Source organism: Dipodomys ordii, unplaced genomic scaffold (genome assembly GCF_000151885.1).
Source record: "Dipodomys ordii isolate 6190 unplaced genomic scaffold, Dord_2.0 Scaffold1, whole genome shotgun sequence".
Lineage (NCBI taxonomy): Eukaryota > Metazoa > Chordata > Mammalia > Rodentia > Heteromyidae > Dipodomys > Dipodomys ordii.
In genome coordinates this window covers 6,542,986-6,566,033 of record NW_012267217.1, presented here as the reverse complement: position 1 = coordinate 6,566,033, position 23,048 = coordinate 6,542,986, and the positions used below count along the sequence as shown (strand labels likewise).

General features: G+C 41.3%; 1 protein-coding gene across 1 annotated transcript; it reads left to right on the top strand.

The window, feature by feature from the left end:
- The first annotated feature begins 2,324 nt into the window (after positions 1-2,324).
- Klf5 (Kruppel-like factor 5 (intestinal)) lies at positions 2,325-16,709 on the top strand. Its single transcript, XM_013015535.1, has 3 exons — positions 2,325-3,204; positions 4,612-4,671; positions 16,470-16,709. Exons 1-3 carry the CDS (start codon positions 2,340-2,342, stop codon positions 16,646-16,648), a joined length of 1,104 nt encoding a protein of 367 aa, XP_012870989.1. The 5' UTR covers positions 2,325-2,339; the 3' UTR covers positions 16,649-16,709.
- The last annotated feature ends 6,339 nt before the right edge of the window (positions 16,710-23,048 follow it).

The window sequence follows — 23,048 nt, the reverse complement described above, 5'->3', positions numbered from 1 at the left end:
CGGGGCGCGCCGCCCCGCCCTGCCCTCCCTCCCGGCCTGGGCATGGGGTTTCGCGGGAGAGTCGAGCACCGGGGCGGGGGGGGGGGAGACCCCGATCGGAGGTGCGTGTGGGGCGTCAGTGTGTCCCGGCGGGTCCTCCTGGCAGGGCTGGAGGGGGGGTGCGGCGGGGGGTGTCCAGCGCACCTGGGACGTGCCGGGTGAAACCTTGGCTCCCCCACACCCGTTTCCTTACATCACCCCCGCCCTCCTAGGGCCGGGGTCGGGTCGTTCCCCTTCCCACCCCGTGGGGTCTGATGTGGAAATGTAGATGGGGTGCGGCGGGGGATGGGGGGGCCTCTTCGCCCCCCCCTCCACCCGCCCCGGGGCCAAGCGATCGCGGGGCCCCGCTTGGCCGAGGAGAGTTGGGAAGCGCTGAGGTGGTACTGGAGCTCTTGTGTTTTTTTCCTTAAAAAAAAAAAAAGGAAAAGACGAAAGGAGGGAGGGGAGGGAGGGAGGGAGGGAAGGCCAGGGGTGTTGTTTTTCTTCGCGTGCGCGTAAATTTCCTCCCGAGCCGCCGCGCTGAAAGCTGGCAGTTGGCTTTACACTTGCCCGGCAGCCGAATTAGAGCAACCGCCTGTTTCTCTCGCCCCCGCACGGGAGTCAGAGAGCCCAGAAAAAACTTGCCGGGACTTTCAGCTTGTCCCAAGCAAGGAGGCGAAGAAGGGGCGGGGGGGGGGGAGAAATTGGAAACAGACCCACATGCAAACAGCTGGAAGAGCTAAAATCAGAAACCACTAACCGCCGCCGGAGCACAGTGCACGAAAAGGGTTTTTCGTCCGGTTTATTTCCAGACGCTTCACGACGTAGCTCCTTGGTAGATCAAGTCGTGGGGTGTTCGTCCGTTCCCCCTCCTCCCCCCCCGCCCCGCCCCGCGCCCGCGCCTGGGTTGGAGGGGTGGGTGGATGGGGGGGTCGCCGCGCTGGGAGAGGACAGAGGCATTTGTCAGAGATGTTCCTACTCACATGACCACACGGCGTTGATCTTTTTATTTTTAAATCGTGTGTATCCGGGAAATCCCGTCCTCATCCACCCGCATGAGTTGACGGTAAGGTCCGAGAATAAACGCTTGAAATTTTAGGAGCAAAACAGGACTGTCTCATTCACTGGAGTGAGGAGCCCCTGGCTCCTAGGTAATGCGAGCTATTCCATTCCATTTTACTCGGGTTTTGGTTTTCCTTTTGAAATTTCCTTTTCATGGCTGGGGGCTGGAATGAAGATTATATCCTAGGAGAGGAGAATGTCGTTAAAAAAAAAAAGACTGAGACAACTTGTTAGGAGCGAGGCGAGGACCTTACAAATCACTGGGAACTGTGTAGTGATTTGAATGTGACAGTTGTCTAGGGGACACCAAGAAGGTGAGGGATGACTGGGCTTTTTACAGAGTAGGGGGGAATGTAGCATTGGCCCACTGAGAAGGGCCTGATAAATGCTTTCCTGATGACTGCGCTAGCATCGGGCAGCCTCTCCCCACCCACGGACTTCCTAGCACCAGTCTACCAAGGGAGTGATTTTTCCCTTAGGTAATTAAAGATCTGTTGTAGATAGATATATGAATAGAAACATTTCATTATCATATTAGCCAATTACAGAATCTGCTGGTTTAAAAAAACTCAACATTTAGCTCAAATGTTGAATGTGAAATTGTTTTGGTGGGTACTAGGGTTTGCCCAACACATTGCGTTTAAATTTCCGTTGAAGGAGAAACAAGAGAAGGCAGGAAAACAGGCAAAGGGTGTTTTATATTTGATATTTTGGAAATACCTAGGCAAGCCAAGACCAAAAAAAGGAAACAACAAATTTTTTTTTGCAATGTTATTTCAAAGGTTTGCCTAGCTATTTTATATATTCGCGGTAGAGCATGTTAAATTTCACTTTGTGACAGTAGAATTGAGCTAGTTTGGCAAGACTTCCATACTATACTTGAATTGCACACTAACTGCGCAGAGGGCAGGGTGCCCCACTTGCACCCGGTAGAGGCTTTATTTTTGCATCAGAAGGGGCAATGCCTTTTTTTTTCTTTTTCCTGGTATGTCTCTTTGTCTGAGGTTGATATGTGGAGCGATTTTTACCCAAGAGTGCCATTCAGACTTTCGTAAGCTTCTAGTGACCCAATAATTACACAATTGACAAAATACATGTAAACCTGATATGTTGGTAAGCAACACGTAGAGGCGCTCACCTGAGAACTTGACTCAGGAACATGGCTGGTAACTTCTGGGGAGCCCCACTTGTCCTCCCTGAGCTCAGACCAGGTGGATTATGCGTGTTTGTCTCTCTCTCTTTTTCAGACAAGATGTGAAATGGAGAAGTATCTGACGCCTCAGCTTCCTCCACTTCCAGTAATTCAAGAGCATAAAAAATATAGACGAGACAGTGCCTCAGTCGTAGACCAGTTCTTCACTGACAGTGAAGGGTTACCTTACAGTATCAGCATGAACGTCTTCCTCCCAGACATCACTCACCTGAGAACTGGCCTCTACAAATCCCAGAGACCGTGCGTATCTCACATCAAGACAGAACCTGTTACCATTTTCAGCCACCAGAGTGAGACGACTGCCCCTCCTCCTCCGGCCCCGACCCAGGCCCTGCCTGAGTTCACCAGTATATTCAGCTCACACCAGACCGCAGCTCCAGATGTGAACAATATTTTCATCAAACAAGAACTTCCTACACCAGACATTCATCTATCTGTCCCTTCCCAGCAGGGCCACCTGTACCAGCTACTGAATACACCGGATCTAGACATGCCCAGTTCTACAAACCAGACAGCCGTAATGGACACCCTTAACGTTTCTATGTCAGCTGCCATGGCAGGTCTTACCACACACACCTCTGCTGTTCCGCAGACTGCAGTGAAACAGTTCCAGGGCATGCCCCCCTGCACATACACAATGCCAAGTCAGTTTCTTCCCCAACAGGCCACTTACTTTCCCCCATCACCACCCAGCTCAGAGCCTGGAAGTCCCGATAGACAAGCAGAGATGCTCCAGAATTTAACCCCACCTCCATCCTATGCTGCTACAATTGCTTCTAAACTGGCAATTCACAATCCAAATTTACCCGCCACCCTGCCAATTAATTCACAAAACATCCAACCTGTCAGATACAACAGAAGGAGTAACCCCGATTTGGAGAAACGACGTATCCACTACTGTGATTTTCCTGGTAGGTGGCCTTAACTGGTTCAAGTATCAGTTTGAAATTGTGTTTGTGTGTGTGTATGTATTTGTTAACCAGACCTTACATTTTTACATAGAGAAGTGCATTTGATGGTTAAAAGCAGACCGAGTTATTTTAGAGTCCCTCCCCTCCCCTCCCCTCCCCTTCCCTCCTTCCTTCCTTCCTTCCTTCCTTTCCTTCTTTCTGTTCATTTTCTTTTGGTGGTGGTAAGAGTTGAACCCAGGGCCTTGAAAACCTATTGTTCCATATCCCATTTCTTTTTTTTTTTTTTTTGTCGGCCGTGGGGCTTAAACTCTGGGCCTGGGCGCTGTCCCTCAGCTCTTCAGCTCAAGGTGAGTGCTCTACCACTTGAGCTACTGCGCCACTTCCGGTTTTTTGGTGGTTTATTGGAGATAGGAGTCTCACGGTCTCTCCTGCCCGGGCTGGCTTTGAACTGCGATCCTCAGATCTCAGCCTCCTGAGTAGCTAGGATTACAGGCGTGAGCCACTGGCGCCCGGCTCCATATCCCATTTCTGTTTGTTTTTTTTTTTTTACCCTGGTATGAAACCAGTTTTTTGGAGGGAGGAGTTGTAGAACATTCTAAAAAAAAAATAGGAACAAGTTACCTTGGATTTTTTCTCCCACTTTAATAGTAAATGACTTTTAATTAAATTTAATGGAGTTTTTTTAAAAAAGAAAACTAATAAATTTTATTAAGTTCTAAATTAAGTGCCCTGGACATAGATTCAGTGGAGGAAAACAATGTGAGATGCTGAAGTGTTGTAGGCTTCTAGCTTGTGGTTAGTACAAGACTCTCCAGGATAAATTTAAGGATGGTTTCCATAGTATATTTTAATTCTTCAGTAAGATATGGAACCCCAAATTGTAAATTGATTACAAGTAAGGAATATGCCCCAAGTTGCTAGTGTAAGCTGGTTCATGATTAATATCAGGCATAATTTATTGACTGGTACATGATACGGCATGACGTGCTAAATGACAAAGTATGGAAAATTATAGCCATCTCAGATAATGGTTTAGCACTGTCAACTCCACATCCATTAAAATTTAAACTAAAAACATATACTATAATAGCTTTTAAGTCTCGAAAGTATGTATTACTAGTAAAAGCACCTACTGAAATATAAACACAAATTTTCCATTTGTCTTTTGGATCCATTACCTGTATTCTTTTTTCCCTACGAATGTGATAGATAAATAATCACTTTATGCCTTTAATAAGGTAATGGGCACCTGCTTCGTAAGTCTTAAAACTGGAGCTTCCAATATTTCATCTAGCATGAGAGATTCCATCTTTAAAGCCAGATTTTAAACACTGAATCATCAAATGTAAAGCTTTCAAAAGGATCTCCGAAATGACAAGCTGTTCCTCCTCTGCTTCTTTATTTTAGGTTGCACAAAAGTTTATACAAAGTCTTCTCATTTAAAAGCTCACCTGAGGACTCACACTGGTATGTAATTTTCTTGTTAATTCTTTGAGTTGTGTAAATAGTGTAAGTGGTATTCATCTTTTTAAAAGCCAACACATGTTTGATCTCTTCTTTCTTCTGTCAACTTATTTTTTAATGGCCTACCTTTCTCAGCACTGGCTGTGGGGCTCAAAATTCAGTTCCTTGAGAAAGCCCCGCTCAGGGAAGGCAGATGCTCTCCCGCTCCGCCCCCTTCTCCCTCACTGCTTTGCCCTGTCACCTCATGTAGAATCAATTACCCAAAACATAAACAGCAATGTTTACTAAGGAGTTTTAACACTCTAATGGCAATGCTATTTTTGTCTTGAAAGAAAGGGGAAAAATTCTCCTAGGTAAATTAGTGTGCTTCAATAAAGCCATTCAAACATGAAAATACTTTCTACTTAGCATGTGCACAGCATAACTGCTTAAAAACATAACTTGAAAATGTTTGTTACTTAGCATGTTTGCTATGCTTCATGAAAGGTAGGCCAGAAATTGTAAGGTATTTCAAATAGTGTTACGGTTTAAAAGTGATACCACACCCTCTGATCCAGCCCCAACTTGATGTGTTTGAGACTGTTCTCTTTATTCTAGCTTACATTTCACCCTTGTTTAAAACATGCTTATAAGGTTATGCTTCTAATTTTATAACTATTTGTGTGGTTAAATCGATAGCCATCTTTTGAGAGCTTTGGAATTCTAAAAGTTTATATCAGAACCCATTTTAAGATAAAATGTATGCTACATACTTTGCGTCAAAGGGCTTCACATATATTTTCAAATATATAGATGGTTACAATTTGTGTTTTTTGCCTTAAACAAAAAGATGACCTTAAAGGAAGGAATTTAGATATAATGCGATTGTACTGTTTTCCTCAATAAATACAGCCTTACCTATAGTTCAAAGGATAAGTTTGCTATTAAAGGCAGTGACCTAGCAAAATGTATTATTCCATCATTGCTATGGAAACCAAAGTATTCAACAGTTCCTTTGAATGGGTGGTTGGATTAGTGTGAGGACTTGAATCTCCCCAGGCTAGATGTTACTATGGAAATTGAGTTTTGATAAATGAAGTAGTTATCTCTAACTGCTACATTAAAAAGTAAAAGCCTTTGAACAAAGGTCAGTGCTGAGATAGGGCCCTGGGAGGAATATGCTTGCAGACATTCAGTATGCATGTCAGGAAGTATTGCTTGATACCCAACAATAAACAAGTGGCATCAACTGCAATGATAGATACAGGGAGCTTTTGAGAATCTGATTTTAAACAAAGACCCCTCTCCTGCATTTATCTAAGAAATGAACGGCTTGCTTTGGCCGGAGGTTTTTACACAAATGGATTACATAAAAGAAAAGATCCTATATAAGCAACCCCAGGTAGAAATTGTGTTTACAGTTAAGCGCCCACCAAAGAATTTTAGGTCTAATGAAAACTTTTGAAGTTTTCAAAATACAAATGACAGGTGCCAGGATAAGAATCTCATGTAACTATGCAAAAATCATCCTCTGACAGACTAGGAGTTGTATTAGAAAAGCGTTGCAAATTGGTTTTTCATCTTGAGTTTTTGATCCAGGGGACATGGATATAACTTAGAAACATTTGAACTATTGTTTTTCTCTTTTGGAAGGCCTTGAAGCTGGAGATAGGAAGGGTAGGGTTAAAGTCCGATAATAAAAGAGGAGCACGATTGCATATAAGGATGTAATCAACTGCTTATTGCAGGGATGTAGTCAGGCCATATCTAAATAGCCTTTCAACCCCTGTCCGGGTTTAGTGTGCTGAATACTTGTACCTGGGATTCTGGAACTTGACCTGCTGGCAAAGAAATTTAATAGTGGGTTGTCTTAACAATGTTCCTACTAATAAAAGCAAACTAAAAAGAGGACCTAGGCCTGCTTTGGGTCCCATGCATCGACTTTTTCACCTGCTCATAAATATTGTGGCCTTCAACATCTAGTGAGTGAGCATGTAATCCAGTTTAATAAAGTTTTGTTTGATAGTCTTTCAAATGCCTTGGGGAGTGTTGGTGCCAGACTCACTCATCTGGCTAAACCCGTTCTTGGGTAATCATAGAGCATTGAGGTTGTTTTCTCCTCATTTCTAGTTTCTAGACAATGCCTCTTAAAATTACCTGGCCTCTCTCATTGCATCCTCCCCACCCCGCCCGTTTGCCAGTGACTATCCAAACCAGCAAAGGCTTGCTTTTTCTTTCTTTTTTCTTTGAAGGCCCAGGAAGATGAAACAGTTTTTCATCTCTAATAGCATTTTTTTCCTGCTTCCTCCCTCCATCCCCCCCCTTTCCCTGCCCCGCTTCCAACTTATACAGCTATTAGTAAGCTTTAAAGGCTATATGGCAATGTTGATCTTTTATTTGATGACACAAAAGGAATTATTCGGTATAAATGACTGCCATTTTGCTGGTAGAATGTAAAGCGCCCTAGCATTTCTTTGGAAAATAATTGGAAGTGCCTTAAAATGTCAAGTTACCGTATGTTTTAAAAATGATCTAAGAAATTACAACTACATCCTTCTGCATTGTTTAACTACTTATTCTGGAGTTTTTACATTGAAAATGATTCTTTAACTTGGATTGCAAACTGAACTTAAGCAAATAGTCTTTCCAAATCAGAACATTTTCTTTTTAACTGGGGACAAAAGAATTAAAAAAAATTGTTTTCTTAAGTTATAGATATCATAGTATTCAAGTTTTTTAAAGTGCAGATATTTTTATTTCTTTATTTGGAAGCCATACATAGATATATAAAGTTGTGTCTTTTGGGCGCTAGTGGCTCATGTCTATAATCCTAGCTACTCTGGAGACTGAGATCTGAGGATCTGGTTTGAAGCCAGCCAGAGTAGGAAAGTCCATGAGACTCTTAATCTCCAGTTAACAACCAGAAAACTGAAAGTGATGCTGTGGCTCAAAGTGCTAGTGTTATCCTTGAACGCAGAAAGCTCAGAGACAGTGCCCAAGCCCTGAGTTCAAGGACCACAACTGACAAAAAGGAAAAAAAAATGGTCTTCTTTGTATGGTCAGACAAAAGACCTGAGACATAATTTATCCTTATGCATGGAGAAATTATATTTCACGTGTGGCTATGTATGTAAACTAGCACATACTGACAGGTCTGTACTTAATTTTACATGGGTGAGTGGGTGTTTGTAGGTGTTATTCGTAGTATGCATGTACCATATTTATCATGCCTCTGTTGGAAATAGTTATATCTGCTTCCAAGCAACAACAGTGTCAAGTGGTATATTTTGAAATCAAAATGTTTGTGCTTTTGGATAGCAGTTAGTTGAACCTCTCATTGAAATTCTCATTTCTTATTACGTATCTAAGAGGCTATACTCATTCTGTCATTTTTGAAATTGGCCCCAGGCACCTTTTTTTTTTTCCCAGGCACCTTTTTAAGTCAGTAAGATTGATAAATTATTTCTGCAACTCTTACTGGATTTAATTAATTTTTTTAAAATTGTTGTTGCTGAGGGATCAAACCCAGAACCTGGGGGGCATGCTAGGCAAGTAACCTACCACTAAGCTACATTCTTGGTCTCTTTTCCATAAATTTCACAGTGAAGACATTTCTCAGCTTGCTGGAACAGGGCAGAAAACTAGCAGTGAATAGAGAAAAGTCAGCAGCATATTCACTTGGCACAAGTGGCCTCACCCACACGCGCAGTTTCACAATCGTCTTTTGATTGTTTTGTACCTACCGCACTTTACCCAAGGAAACAGTCTATTTGAAACACTCTCACCAGAAAGATTAACATAAGTACACAAAAATGGATTGAGAAGAGCATTGCATTTAAGGTTCCCTGCTTAAGAATTATATTAAGTCTTAGAAGGAATTTTAGCCAGAGCTTACTTGCAAAGGAATGAATCCCTGTCGTTTTCCTTACTTTATTTCCTAGCAACACTCGTAAGTAAGATGATTCTATGCCTACTTTGAAAATACAGAATCCCTCCTTGAAGTTGTCATTTTAGTTAGTGGTTAGGTACTAAAACATCCTTGGGTCTAAATATTTCTGGTCTCTTCTGCTCCAAGCTCAATTTATCCATTGACTGTGTATAAGTATAGATGTTGTTGTCAAAATATTGATATTATTGACACTAGGGTATTTATTTTTCCTTATACTTCTCTAATGAAAGGTATAGTCAGAATAATATGAGCGTAGATCCTCATTATTTTCTCCCTTTAAACTATAAAATAGGAGTGAAAGGGCTGGGAAGGTGGCTCAGTGGTAGAGCGCTTGCCTTGCATGCTCGAGGCCCTGGGTTCGATTCCTCAGCACCACATAAGAAAAAAGAAAAAAGCCGGAAGTGGCGCTGTGGCTCAAGTGGTAGTGCGCTAGCCTTGAGCTGAAGAGCTGAGGGACAGCACCCAGGCCCAGAGTTCAGGCCCCACGACCGGACCCAAAAAAAAAAAAAATAGGAGTGAAAGCATTTAAAGAAAGCACTAGGAAGAATTTATTTTCAGGCCTTCATGGATGGAGATCATAGTTAGGATCTAGAATCAATATTGGTTTAATTTGTCTATGAGAGTTTAAAAATAGGATCTAGAATCAATATTGGTTTAATTTGTTTATGAGAAGTTAAAAAATTATTATTATAAAGGTGATATAGTTATTATAGTTACATAAGTATGGCAAAGAGTACATTTCTTCTTGAATGATGTCACCCCTTCCCTTGTTCTCTCTTGTAGCATTTAGTGGTCACTTACAAAATCTGGTTAAAAGTTTCATGTTTAGCCTTACCAGGCAGGGTATGAACATTGTTGACATTTTGTTTTCACTTGCCACTTTAAAATATATTTTCTATACTGACAAATTACAGGCTTTTTTCCTTTTATTTATTTTTTAAAGTAGTGGCTTAAAGAGACCCCAGGAAAGGTATTTATGAGCCAGAAAGCTTAGGAACAATTTTTTTTAATGACTCACTGGGAAGATTAAACTTTGCTTCTGAGACTTGTTTCATCTGAAAAACATTTACATAGGAGGTTGATTAAACATTGTTTTGAGATGATAAAGCTTATCAAAGGTTAAGAAGTATAATTTGATTCAGAGAACGTTTTTTTTACCCCCCCCCCTTTTTTTTTGTGCGGAGAATCCAGAGATGAAATAATCTCCTCTTAACCCTTTGGGTTTTAAACTAGTTGGGGAAGCTAGTTCTTACGTAGATGAAGTAGAATTGCTGGGTGGAAACAACTATCAGCCAGCCCCTTGGTGGTCTAAAGAATGGAGAGAGTAATGCTGCTTTTTTTCAAGTTATATATTGCCCAAGAATTTTATTTGGCAGATATTTTTAGAATTTAGTAGCTATTTACTTCATCAAGTAAACATCTTTTCTGGTGAAAGACTAGAAAGAAAGTAATGTCCTACTTGAGTCGAAGAATCTCTCCATCACAGCGTTCCTCTTCTGTCAGCCTGTATTATTTATATTCCAGGATCTCACAACTCTGATTAAGGACGAGGTACTGTTTTAAAAGTGCACAGTCAGTTACTTACAAACAAACATTGACTCAGAAGAATAAGTATATTCTATCTTTTATAAATACAGAATTATATAAAAGAATAAAATATATTTCCTGTGGGCTCCTTCCTAAAATGGCTAACCCTCAGGAGTAGCAGTGGGATCCACTATGTGATAATTTTGTCACGTGGAAACTAAAGGGAAGGGCATGGATCCTGACTCATTCAGTGCTGGACAAAATGGAAAGACGGAATGTTTCTTAAAAGAAAGAAAAAGGCAAAATATTCCGTTGAAAGTTTACTCTTTCTTTTTGGTAAGTTAGTTTGGGATCTTATTACCAAGAAAGCGAATCAGTGTTGTGTTTTTGTCAGGCGATTCAAAAATTGGTGTTTCATTTCATTAACCCTGTTAAAGTTTGTATTTGGAAAAGTAGCCATAGAGCTCAAAGGCAATAGCATATACTTGCAATCCTAGCTACTCGGGAGGCTGACAAATGAGGATTGGGGTTCAAAGCTAGCCTGGGCTTTGACAAATCTGGGAGGTACTCTTCTTTTCAATTAACTAGCAGAAAGCCAGAAGTTGGAAGACTAGCTCAAATGGTAGAGTGCCAGCTTTGAGCAGAAAAGGCTGAACAAGAGAGTCCAAATCCCAGAGTTCAAGACCCTAGTACTTGCACCAAAAAAGAAAAGAAAAAAAAAAAGAAAATGTATCCAAAGTTCATGAGTGTAGAGGCTCACTATACTGGAATGTAGACTACCAGTGTATGCACACCACCCCCACCACTACTGTCTTTGGCCTGTACTTCTGGCCTCAGAACTTCTTGGTTTTCTTCAAGTCTATTCCACTTCTGCAAAAGAAAATGTATCATGGAGTTTTTATTTTAATCCCTGTACAACTTGAAGGGTGGGGAAGAATTTATTTGAATTTTTTTTTCTTCCAAAGGGGGGGGGGATGTTCTTACCTAAATATATGCATTTATTCAGATTAACTTGGGCGGTCCTAGGCAGGGTGAAGTTCCACATTAGCCTCGTGTGCCTTGGTTTCATGAAAACCACCCAGAGGCTGGCCAAGCACTAGACTGGTTCTGAGACATTAGGAAAAGCAAGGCAGCAAGCACTGCAGGGTCAATAAGGTGATCCTGGTGCTGGGGAACATGAAGAATGGTCAGAGGAGCACAAGCACGACCATTTGAGCCTTCATGCCTAGGCTTGAACCCAGGGCCTTGTGTGTGCCAAGCACATGTTGTGCCGCTGGTCCAGGGTCCCCAGCCTGGTTCAGAATAAGTAAGTGACCGCAGTACACACAAAGGACATGCCAGAGGTGTTCTAGAAGAGGCACAGTGAATTCAATTTTAATGAAAACGATAAACAGGATTGAGGTGACAAAGAAGGAAGTTTCTTAATATATCCCTTAACATTACTTTGATCACAGTGGGCCCCTTGCTGCCAAGGGTTCTATATATAGTAAATGTTAGACTGACTTCTAAGGTGAACCTTTTCCTGTTTCAAGTGCATTGAGCTCTAGTAAAATGGTTTTGAGTGGAAAATCACTGGCATGGATATGTGAAGATAGGAATTAATGAGGCAGCAGAAGCAGCATCCTACTTTACCGCTTTTTCTCAATCTAACTCATATCCCATGTTTTCCCTTCATGTTTTTTTTCTCCCTTTTATTAGAAGCAAAATCCAATTATTGAGACTCTAATTTCAGAAACTAAATTCCTGAAGTTTGATGATGGGCAAATACACTTCTTTGAGGCTGAGCAGAGATCACGTCTTTGGTTTTGCAAGGCATTTAGTGAGGCTACAGATGATTCTTTTTGTCTTTATGAAATGCTATTAATTTGATTGTATTGTATCTAGAAGAAAACCGATGTGTAAATTTGCCATTAATATAAAAAAAACTTACCTAATGTAATTATTCTAAGAGAAACGTTTTCTTCTGTGATTTTCTTTTTTCCTTTTGTGGTGTTGGGAATTGAACCCAGGGCCTAGGGTCCGGTGCATGCTAGATAAGCACTCTCTACCTCTGAGCTACATCCCTGGCCTACTTTTTTTTTTTTGTTATTTGTTTTTTTGTTAGAAGAGTGAATGTAGAACATTCTAGGGAATGGTCTTGGTATGAATCTATTGACTATGTTCAGCAGAGCAGAGAAACCTCCTATTACATTGTGGTTGTTCAAAAGTCTTTTTTTTCCCCCCTATCTGCTCATCAGAAGAAAATAGATCTGTTTTAGCTTCTTGCTAAAGGTTTTTTGAATGCCTCACAAACATTCTGCTAATACACTGAAATTTTACCTAGTCTAGGAAAAGTGAACTTTCAGACGGATAAGTATGGATGGCTGACAGATAACGAGCATTGTGTATAGTTTGCAGGATCCCCCAGTGTTCAAGATACGGGGGGCTCCAGGGACAACTTGGCTCACCTAGGGTGTGAACTGGGCCTCACATGCAGGGCTTAAGGGCTGCCATGAGTCCATTAAAGCTATTTAGTCCTTACCTTCTGAGTGGCTTTAGAATCTCAAGTAAAATTGAGCAATATGTATGTCTTTGAATCATTCATAGAATGTATTAGTGTTTGCTAATGGGAGTGATGGAAGTGAGACATTGGAGAGGCATGGCAGGCCAGGATATTCTTCTTTTTTTTTTCTTTTCTTTTTGTCAGTCGTGGGGCTTGAACTCTAGGCCTGGGCACTGTCCCTGAGCTCTTCAGCTCAGGGTGAGCCCTCTACCACTGCTTGAGCTATGGCGCCACTTCCAGTTTTCTGATGATTAATTGGAGATAAGAGTCTTACGGACTTTCCTGGACTTTCCTGCCCGTGCTGTCTTTGAACTGTGATCCTCAGATCTCAGCCTCCTGAGTAGCTAGGATTACAGATGTGAGCCACCGGAGCCTGGCCTGGCCAGGATTTTTAATGTGGAGCTCCGGTCTTAGCCTCTCACTCACCCAGTGGCTGTATTAATTGAGACCAGAAGTCGCAACTCTGGGACATGGTCAGTGCGGCTTCTTCCTTGTCACTCCTAATGTTTCTCCTGCTACTACATTTTAATAAAAATATTCATGGCCTCATCAATGTGGGTAATAAGTATGTTTAACTGGGACTTTTTTCCTCAAAGGTTAAGGATTCGCAGCAAACTATGCCTATGGTTTTAACGTAGACAAAGCATGTGCATGCTTTATTTGAGATAAAGCTGAAGATTCTTTTCCATTGCTGAACAAGTTTGTCACTTCTTTTTTTTTTTCCTCTTTGCCTTTGGAAAGTTTCACATTAACAGCATGAGAACTTAAAAATACAGTTGATGTTGAAAGAGCTTAACTAAATATTTTAAATTGGTGGTGTTGGAAAGAGATCCTGTAAAAATCCAATTAAACTTTAGAAAGCCCTATCCTGTTGAAATATAACTTGAAGGAAGTGAGTTTGGTTTCCCAGAAGTACTGTGCATAGTGTTTCTGGCTGAGGAAAAAAGGCTTCTACTCTGCTGTTTGGCTAGAAATTGGGTACCAGCTTCCTCTACAATGTTTTACTTGAACAGTGTTGACAAACTTGAACAAATCCCATAGAAACTGCCCCAAGTGGGGAATAGTTGTCTTGCTTTTATAGTAAGACTTGGCCCCAGAAACCAGGGCTCCAGACACTGGTTGTATTCTTGGCTAAATAACCCATAGATTATTATTGCAAGCAAAACCCCAAATGTTTTAGGAACTTTAATGGCTACCGTATTTCAACCAATCAGTAAAGTAAATTAAAAAATAGTGGTTCAGTTTATTACTTCCTAGCCAGTAAAAATAGTGAACAAAAAGAGTCTAGTGTCCCCTGTTTCTTAAATAAACTGCAATTCAGTTCTCTTGCTATTTTAGTTATTAAAGTCAAAAGACTTTGGGCTCTTTAGGAAGTTTTTTCCCCTTGCCTCAGACATCAGAAATAAGTCTTTTTTTCCCCTACTAAATAAATGCAAAGTATTTAAGGAATATGTTTGTTTCATTGCGTAATGTCCACAAGAAACTAATATTTCTGTGTAGAATTTTTCTGTTTGGCTTACATTTGTGATCAGAATAGCTGTATTTGCTACTGGAACTAAAAATGTATTAAATACATTCGAAGTGAAGTTAAGCAAAATAAAAGTGGGTTGTCTCTTATGTTACTTAAAAGGTTAAGTGTATTAGTTTAACCTTCTTCACAATTTACTATGAGAAAGGACAAATCCAGAATTGAGATATCCATCCTATTTAGGGATAAAAGGTTTTGCTGTATAGCCTTAGGTTTGCCTCAAACTCATGATCTATTGCTTCAGTCTTCCAAGTGCTGGGATTATAGATTTGTACCACTACATGCAGTGTTTCTGGCTGAGGAAAAAAGGCTTCTACTCTGCTGTTTGGCTAGAAATTGGGTACCAGCTTCCTCTACAATGTTTTACTTGAACAGTGTTGACAAACTTGAACAAATCCCATAGAAACTGCCCCAAGTGGGGAATAGTTGTCTTGCTTTTAAAATGCAGCGACAGGAACCCAAAATGGAATTAAAAATAAATGTGCATTAGGTCAGCACCAGAAGGAAGGGAGAAGACAGGTAGCTGTGGGTGCAGATCATCAGAAGTGAGATGAGATCTCCTGAGAAATAATTGGCACCAGCTTCACACAGCCAATTCTAGCCCCTTTTCTTTTTTTCCATTTCTTTTTTTTTATTGTGAAAATACTGTACAGAGGGGTTACAATTACATGAGCAAGATAATGAGTACATTTCTTATCAAGTATTGTAGCCTCCTCCTTTGTTTCCCCTTCCCATCCCATCCTCCCCCCCGCCCCCCACTCAACCTTCCTCTCCCCCCCACTAAAGTTGTGAAGTTCGTTTCCGACATAACAACTTGTACGTCTCATTGTTGCAATGTAGCCCCTTTTCTTTCTTTCCTTTTTTCCTTTCTTCCTTCCTTCCTTTCTTTCTCTCTCTTTCTCTCTTTCTTTCTTTCTTTCTTTCTTTCTTTCTTTCTTTCTTTCTCTCTCTCTTTCTTTCTTTCTTTCTTTCTTTCTTTCTTTTTCCCCCTGTAGGATTTCTGAGTTTTAGTGGTTATTGGGATAGTAAAATTACACTGATAGGGTCATGTGGAAACTCAGATGTATGGGTCATGTCTTTTAGAATTTAGGTTCATTTGGGTAATTAATTCTACAGAAGTGTTGAGCAAATCTGAGGTTCTTCCTTTTCAGAAGAATGTTTCAAGGAAGTCAGGGAACAAGTACTCATATGAACCATTCAGATCTTTCAATATGCAAATCAGCAGCAGCAGAACTAGTTCAGTTAGAACGAAGTTTTGAGGTACATACAAGGAAGTAGATAATTTTAAATAGGATTGATTCTAAACAAATTAAGACTAAATTAATACTAAGTTGTGAACGTTCTGCAGCGAGGAAACTTGGGGGAACACTAAAAATAAGACAAATTGTAGGTAAAGGGGTTTAAATATGGATTCATCATGGAAGACAGGGCTAAGGACTTTTAGATGGTTTTACATGTACATTTGGTTTAATTCACAGTTGTTTTGGAACTGAAGCATGCTGGTTCTGTGCCTAGAACATAAGACCTGATTATGATGGCTCTTCATGATCTTTTGGGTGCAATATTTGACCAAAAATAATTTAACATCAGCAAATGAATCATCTGTTTACCAATGTGAATTCAGCACTAACCAGACTTGTGGTCTGATGGACTTTACTAAGTAAATACTAAATGCATAAAAAAAGTTTTACGGCCAATCTGCTCAAGAAGTATTCTAGTTTTGTTTTCCTTCTGTCTGCAAAAAAGGGGGTGAATGTATGTGTCCTTGTGAATTAGAGAGATTAAAATGAGAATGGCTGATAGTAAATTGGGGGCCATGGTTGGTATGCTGAGTTGCTGTGGTGCCTAGAATTCACCGTGGGGGTGGTCCCATCACCCCCATGTTGTCTTCCCTGGCCCAGTAGCCTTTTACTCCTACGGTAATTGGGGTTGGTTTATGTTGAAGCCCCCGGCCCCCAACTGGTCTGATCATTTCATGGACTTTGGCTGCTGCAGCAGTCTATAAAAAGAACCCCGAAGTGTTTTGTATTTGCCTCCAGTGCCTGTTCCCCAAAGACACATAAGGATGGTTTTCTTTCTGTAACTCAAGGTTCTATATCATCCTGAGCTGACCTTTCCCTAGATGCCTGGGGTGGTGGGTGTGTAATAGTAATTTCCTTCGTTTGGCCCATGACAGTAAAGCTCAGCTCGCCCTGTGGGACCAGTGATGTGACATGATGTGATGATGATGTCTGGCGCCCCGGCAGCCTCCTCACACGCTTTGTTCCTCCTCACAGGTGAGAAGCCCTACAAGTGCACCTGGGAAGGCTGTGATTGGAGGTTCGCCCGCTCGGACGAGCTGACCCGCCACTACCGCAAGCACACGGGTGCCAAGCCCTTCCAGTGCGCCGTGTGCAACCGCAGCTTCTCGCGCTCCGACCACCTGGCGCTGCACATGAAGCGCCACCAGAACTGAGCGCCCGGAGGCGCGGGCCCCGCCGCCCCGGCTCAACTCCACACTAACTATTCCTATAAAAGAGAGAACGAAATACTGGAAAATGTATATTTTGTATATTTGAGAAAACAGGGAATACATTGTATCAATACCAAAGTGTTTGGCTGTTTTCAGAGTCTGGAATGCTGGCTGTGAACGCAGGTTTCATCTCACACAGGCAGCCACGCGTGAGCGTGGGCCGGGGTGGAGGGAGGGGCGCGCGCGTGTGTTCGAGGCTGGGCACCCTCGTTCTTCGCGACAGTGTTTAGTAAATCAAGTTTCAGTCACCGGAAGGATGGAGCAGGATGTCAAGATTTTTACTTGACGTGGAATAATTTCTTCCTCAATATTGTATAATTCCTTAGAGGTAAGGTACGCACTGTACCTGGCAATTCACAAATAGCCATTGAACAAATACTTTTCTTTTTTATATGAGTTGCCTATATTTGCTATTGAAAATTTTGTAAATATGCAAATCAGCTTTATAGGTTTATTACAAGTTTTTTAAGGTTCTTTTTTGGGGGCGGGGAGGGAGTCACACTTCTTTCAAAAATAACCATGAATACATTTACAAATAGCATTTGGGGGTTGGATAACCTCTCCAAATATTATTACCAAATTCAGTTCTTTGGGGAAAGGAATAATCATTCGAATGAGTTTTAGAAAGGAAATCTCATGCACTGATTAAAGCAGGATTATTTTAAATATGGAAGATGTTTTATATGAATTATAAATTCAAGCTTCAAAATCGTTACAGTATGCAAAAGTTAAACCTCACAATAAGCTAAATACAGTATCGGTTTTTGTTTTTGTTTTTTTTCCAGAAGGACATGTGCTTTTCACATAGAAACATTGAATTTATGACGCAGTTTTCGTATCCTGAGATGCTTGTGCAGTACTGTTGGTTAAATGACAATTTATGTGGAATTTGCATGTAATATACAGTGAGACACAGTAATTTTATCTGAATTACAGTGCAGTGCAATTAGCTGTTAATACTGACTCAGTGTCTGCCTTTAATATCAATGATAGGTTGAAAGCTTAAGAAAGCAAGCGCTATTCCATATATGCAATAGAAAATAGTAATGTGATGTCCACGCTGTTAACCAAAGGGCAGAATAATAAGCAAAATGCCAAAAGGGGTCTTAATTGAAATGAAAATTTAATTTTGTTTTTAAAATATTGTTTATCATTATTTATTTTGTGGTAATATAGTAAGTTTTTTTAGAAAACAATTTTCATAACTTGGTAAATTATAGTTTTGTTTGTTAGAAACGTTGCTCTTAAAACGTGTAAATAGACAACATGGTGTAAATAATTTTGTAAGAGGCTTCAAAATGTTTATACGTGGAAACGTACCTACATCAAAAGCATAAACTCGGTTGCTGTTTTGCTTCTTTTCTTCCCTCTTATTTTTGTATTGTGGTCATTTCCTATGCAAATAATGGAGCAAACAGCTGTATAGTTGTAGAATTTTTTGAGAGAATGAGATGTTTATATATTAACGACAATTTTTTTTGGAAAATAAAAAGTGCCTAAAAGATTTATGTTGTCCCTTTCTTTACCTACCATAGTGAAGAAACTTGGGTCTGATGAAGGTAGCTGATAATGAACAACCAACTCTGATGCGTTCATAGGAAGAGCATGTTGAACTGTGGTGGGGTGTGCCTGTGATCCCAGCATGTAACATAAGAGGATGGGCTAAAATCAGCCTCAGCTCTAAGACCTGTGTCAAAACAACAAAGATATATTAAGATAGAAGGCAGAAGAAGGGGGCTTTTTTTTTTTTTTTTAAACTCAAGGCCTTGCTCTCTTTTGCCCAAGATGTACTGAACCTCTTGAGCCGTGCCATTTGTTCTGGCCTTTTGCTGGTTGCAGAGGAGAGTCTCAAAGACTTGCCAGGGCTGGTTTTGAATTGAGATCTTCAGTTCTCAACATCCTGAGTAGCTAGGATTATAGGCATGAGTCAGGTATAGTTTTTTATATTGTTTTGTTTTTGCCAGTCCTGGGGCTTGTGAACTCAGGGCCTGGACACTGTCCTTGAACTTATTTTTGCTCAAGGCTCATATTCTACCACTCGAGCCACAGCGCCCAGGCGCTGTCCCTCAGCTCTTCAGCTCAAGGCTAGCACTCTACCATTTGAGTCACAGCGCCACTTCCGGCTTTTTTTTTTTGCTTATGTGGTGCTGAGGAATTGAACCCAGGACTTCAGTCATGCAAGGCAAGCGCTCTACCATTGAGCCACCTTCCCAGCCCCACTTCTGGCTTTTTCTGTTTATGTGGTAACAGGAATCAAACCCAGGGCTTCATGCTAGGCAGGCAGTCTACCACTAAGCCACATTCCCAGCCCCAGACATAGTTGTTTGTTTTGCCAGTCCAAGTGCTCAAACTTGGGGCCTGGACACGTCCCTGGACCCCAGTGCTCAAGGCTAGCACTCTGCCACTTGAGGCACAGGGCCACTTCTGGCTTTTTTGAGTATTTTTTCGGAATCTCACAGGGACTTTTCTGCCCAGGTTTGCTTTGAACTGCGATCTTCAAATCCCTGCCTTCTGAGTAGCTAAGATTGCAGATGGGAACCACCCGTGCCCAATATAAGCACAGTTTTTTGAGTACTTAACTGTGAACACCTCTGTAACTTCATTAATACTTCAACACTACAGGGTAAACTTGAAGGTGCTAGTTGCGACATTTTATCTGGAAAAAAGAATAGGACATATTTATAATTTTATTACTAAGGCATTGTACAGAGCTGTTAAACCATTTCACAAGTTAGGTAATAAGTATATTAATTTTTTTGTCACCTTTCCCCCCAGTTTACCCCTTACATCCAAGAATTGGAGTTTGAAAAGTTGTATCTAGGGGCTGGGAAGGTAGCTCAGTGGTAGAGTACTTACCTTGCATGCATGAGGCCAAAAAACATCTATTTCAGTACTGGGAATCAAACCTAGAGCCTTGTGTATGGTTAGCAGGCATTCTACCAGTGGTAAAAGTTGAATTTGTATAATAACAATGCCTCTGTCTTCATTCATTTCCAATACCGTTCATCAATGGAAGAACTGGGAATCCTTAGAGGAACGGCGATTCCAGGCCTGGGGTGAGAAGTAGGCAAGCTATACCTTCAGTGCTTGAGAGTAAGCGATTGAAAATAATTGACAATGCTGGGACTATCTCAAAGCAATAACATTTTTCAAAACAAAATACCACACAGTTTCAAAGAAGGGAGATAAAGAGAACTACAGATAAGGGCCTATTGAAAGTAACAAAATACATGACTATCCATATTGATATAAGTAAGGCAGAAGAGACAAATCTGTTAAGAAGTTGTCTTTTTTCCCAGTTTTGTGCCAGGACTGAACCTCAGTGCTTTGTGTTCTCATTTGGCCTTTTTGCTCAAGGCTGATGCTCTACCATTTGAACCACACCTCCACTTAACTGCTTTTTGCTAGTTAAGTGGAAGCAATAGTTTTTTTTATAGATTTCTCTGCCCAGATTGGCTTCAGACTGAGATCCTCAGATCTCAGCTTCCTGAGTAGCTAGGATTGTAGGAGTGAGCCATTAGAAAACATCCCAATTAAAATAATTTTTTGGGTTTTTTGGGGAGCGGGGGGTGGGGTTTGAAATCTGTTCCTGGGCGTTGTCCCTCAGCTCTTCAGCTCAAGGTTAGCACTCTACCACTTGAGCCACAGTGCCACTTCTGGCTTTCTAAGCCGTTTATTGGAGATAAGAGTCTCACAGACTTTCCTGCCCAGGTTGGCTTTGAACTGCAGTCCTGAGATCTCAGCATCCCGAGCAGCTAGGATGACAGGTATGAGCCACAAGTTGTAGATAACCCACCCTCCAAAGAATTGCATCTAGTTCTCTGTTCCTTAATTGTGGTTTGCACACTGACTTGCTCAGTGGGGGGGTGAGGGGAAAGCCATTACAGTGGAGAACTCTGTCAACACTACCTCAGCCAGATGATCAAGGGTCACATCAACAGTGATAAGTGGTGCTGATAATGTGTACCCTTGATATGATGTGATGAGAATGGAACTTGGCCCTTGTGGTCTTCCTCCTTAGAACGCAACCTCAATAAGCATGAAAAACACATGAGGGAGATTGCAACTGGGTATTGCACAAAATAACCTGACTACTACTCAAAACTGTGGCATGGAAACACATCTGAAGCTATTAAAAGTCAAGGGAAGCTGAAGAGGAGACATGACTAAATGCAATATAGTGATAATGGAAAATAGGCAGCGTGCATTCATTTTGACAAATGTATCACACTAACACACTGTTGGCTGCATGGGGTGATCCCAGCAATTGGGGGCCTGAGATAGGAGGATCTAGAGTTTGAGGCCAGAAGGAAGGAAGGAAAAGAGGAATGGGGTGTGGTTACAGGAATTTTATTACCTTTGCTATAGTTGTAGAAAGTTAGAAGTACCTTATTTAAAATTTAAAAAGGAGAGGCTGGGAATGTAGCTTAGTGGTAAAGTGCTTGCCCAGCGTGCATGAAGCTGTGAGTTCAATTCCTAAGTACCACATAAACAGAAAAAGCCGGAAGTGGTGCTCTGGCTCAAGTGGTAGAGTGCTAGCCTTGAGCACAAAGAGGCTCAGGGACAGTGCCCAGGCCCTCAGTTTAAGTCCCAGGACCAACAAAAAGAAGAAGAAAAAAAAAAAGGGGCCAGAATGCTGGTGACTCATGTCTGTCATCTGAGTTACTCTGAGGAGATTGCTTCAAAGCCAACCTGGGCAGGAAAGTCTGTGAGACTCTCATCTCCAATTAAGCACCCAAAACAGCCATATGTGGAGTTGTGACTCAAACGTTAGAGCATTAGCTTTAAACAAAAAAGTTCAGGGACAGCACCTAGGCCATGAGTGCAAGCCTAGGACCAGCATCAAAAAGAAAAAGAAGCTAGATGCCAATGGCTCATGCATGTTATCCTAGCTATTCAGGAGGCTGAGATTTGAGGATCGAGGTTCAAAGTCAGCCTGGGCAGGAAAGTCCATGAGATTCTTATCTCCAATAAACCACCAGAAAACCGAAAGTGGCTCTGTGGCTCAAGTGGTAGAGCACTCACCTTGAGCTGAAGAACTCAGCTCCCAGGCCGAGTTCAAGCCTCCTGACCACCACCACCACCAACAACAAAAAAAGAAAAAATCACTATTGCTAGTCATCATCCAACAAATGGCGTGGGACAGGGATACTGATGTTCACAGAGCTAGTGTGGAAATGGCAATTACGTGATTTGGCCTTCTATGCTTGCTTAGCTTCCATCATTATTTGACTCCCCACTCTTTCAATTCGTGTCTAACGGAAGAATAATGAAGTTTGTTCCTTATTGCATTCTCATCCATAGAGAAAAACATCTTTCTAGAGATTAAATGAAAAACTACAACAGGCTTCTTGAAACAATTGCAGTTGTCTATCCAGACGTCCAGTTGGGGGATTGCCACTACTCAGTGTTGATCTATGAACTAGGTTTCCTTGTGATTATAAGCTTTTGTTCTTGCTTTGATTCCCACACTTAATTGTGCTCAGTTTCCTAACACTTCATTACCATTTTATTCCAGGATTCCAGTTCTCTTTGCTGTCTCTTTGACTATTCCTGTCTACCTTTTTTGTTTGTTTGTTTGTTGTAGGGCTTGAACTCTGGGCCTGGGCTCTATCCTTGAGCTGTTTTTGCTTGAGGCTAGTACTCTACCGTTTTGTACTACAGCTTTATTTCTGGTTTTTGAGTGAGTGATTGGCGTTAAAGAGCCTTACTGGGCCTTTTTCCGCAGGCTTTGCACTATGATCCTCAGTTCCTGGCCTCCTGAGTAGTTATTACAGGCATGAGCCACCAATGGCCAGCCTGTGCTGTAAGCTGTCCTTTCTTCTCCCTTAGCAGCTACCTGGTCCAACCTTGTCTGTTGGGAGCTTAATGCAGACCTTCAGTCTTTATTAGCCCCAGTCATTGGATCTTCTTTTGCATATGGAGACATGTGACATGAACATTAGAATTATTTTTCTGATTTTTTTTTTTTTTTGTTGTCAGTCATGGGCCCGAACTCGGCCTGGACACTTTCTCTTGGCTCTTCAACTCAAGGCTAGCACGCTACCACTTGAGCCACAGTGCCACTTCTAGCTTTTTCTGCTTATGTGGTGCTGAGGAATTGAACTCAGGGCCTGATGCATGCAAGGCAAGCACTCTACCACTGAGCCACCTTCCCAGACCCACAATTTTTTTTTATTAGAAACTATGTATTTTTTTTTCTCCAACTGTCAATTCCTTGGAAGAAACCATTGTCACTTTCAAATATGTACCCCTTCTTAGATTGCCTTTCGGTGCTACTCTTTTGGATGTGTATATGCCAATCCTAAGACTTGAACTCAGGCCTGGGCATTGCTTTTTAAAT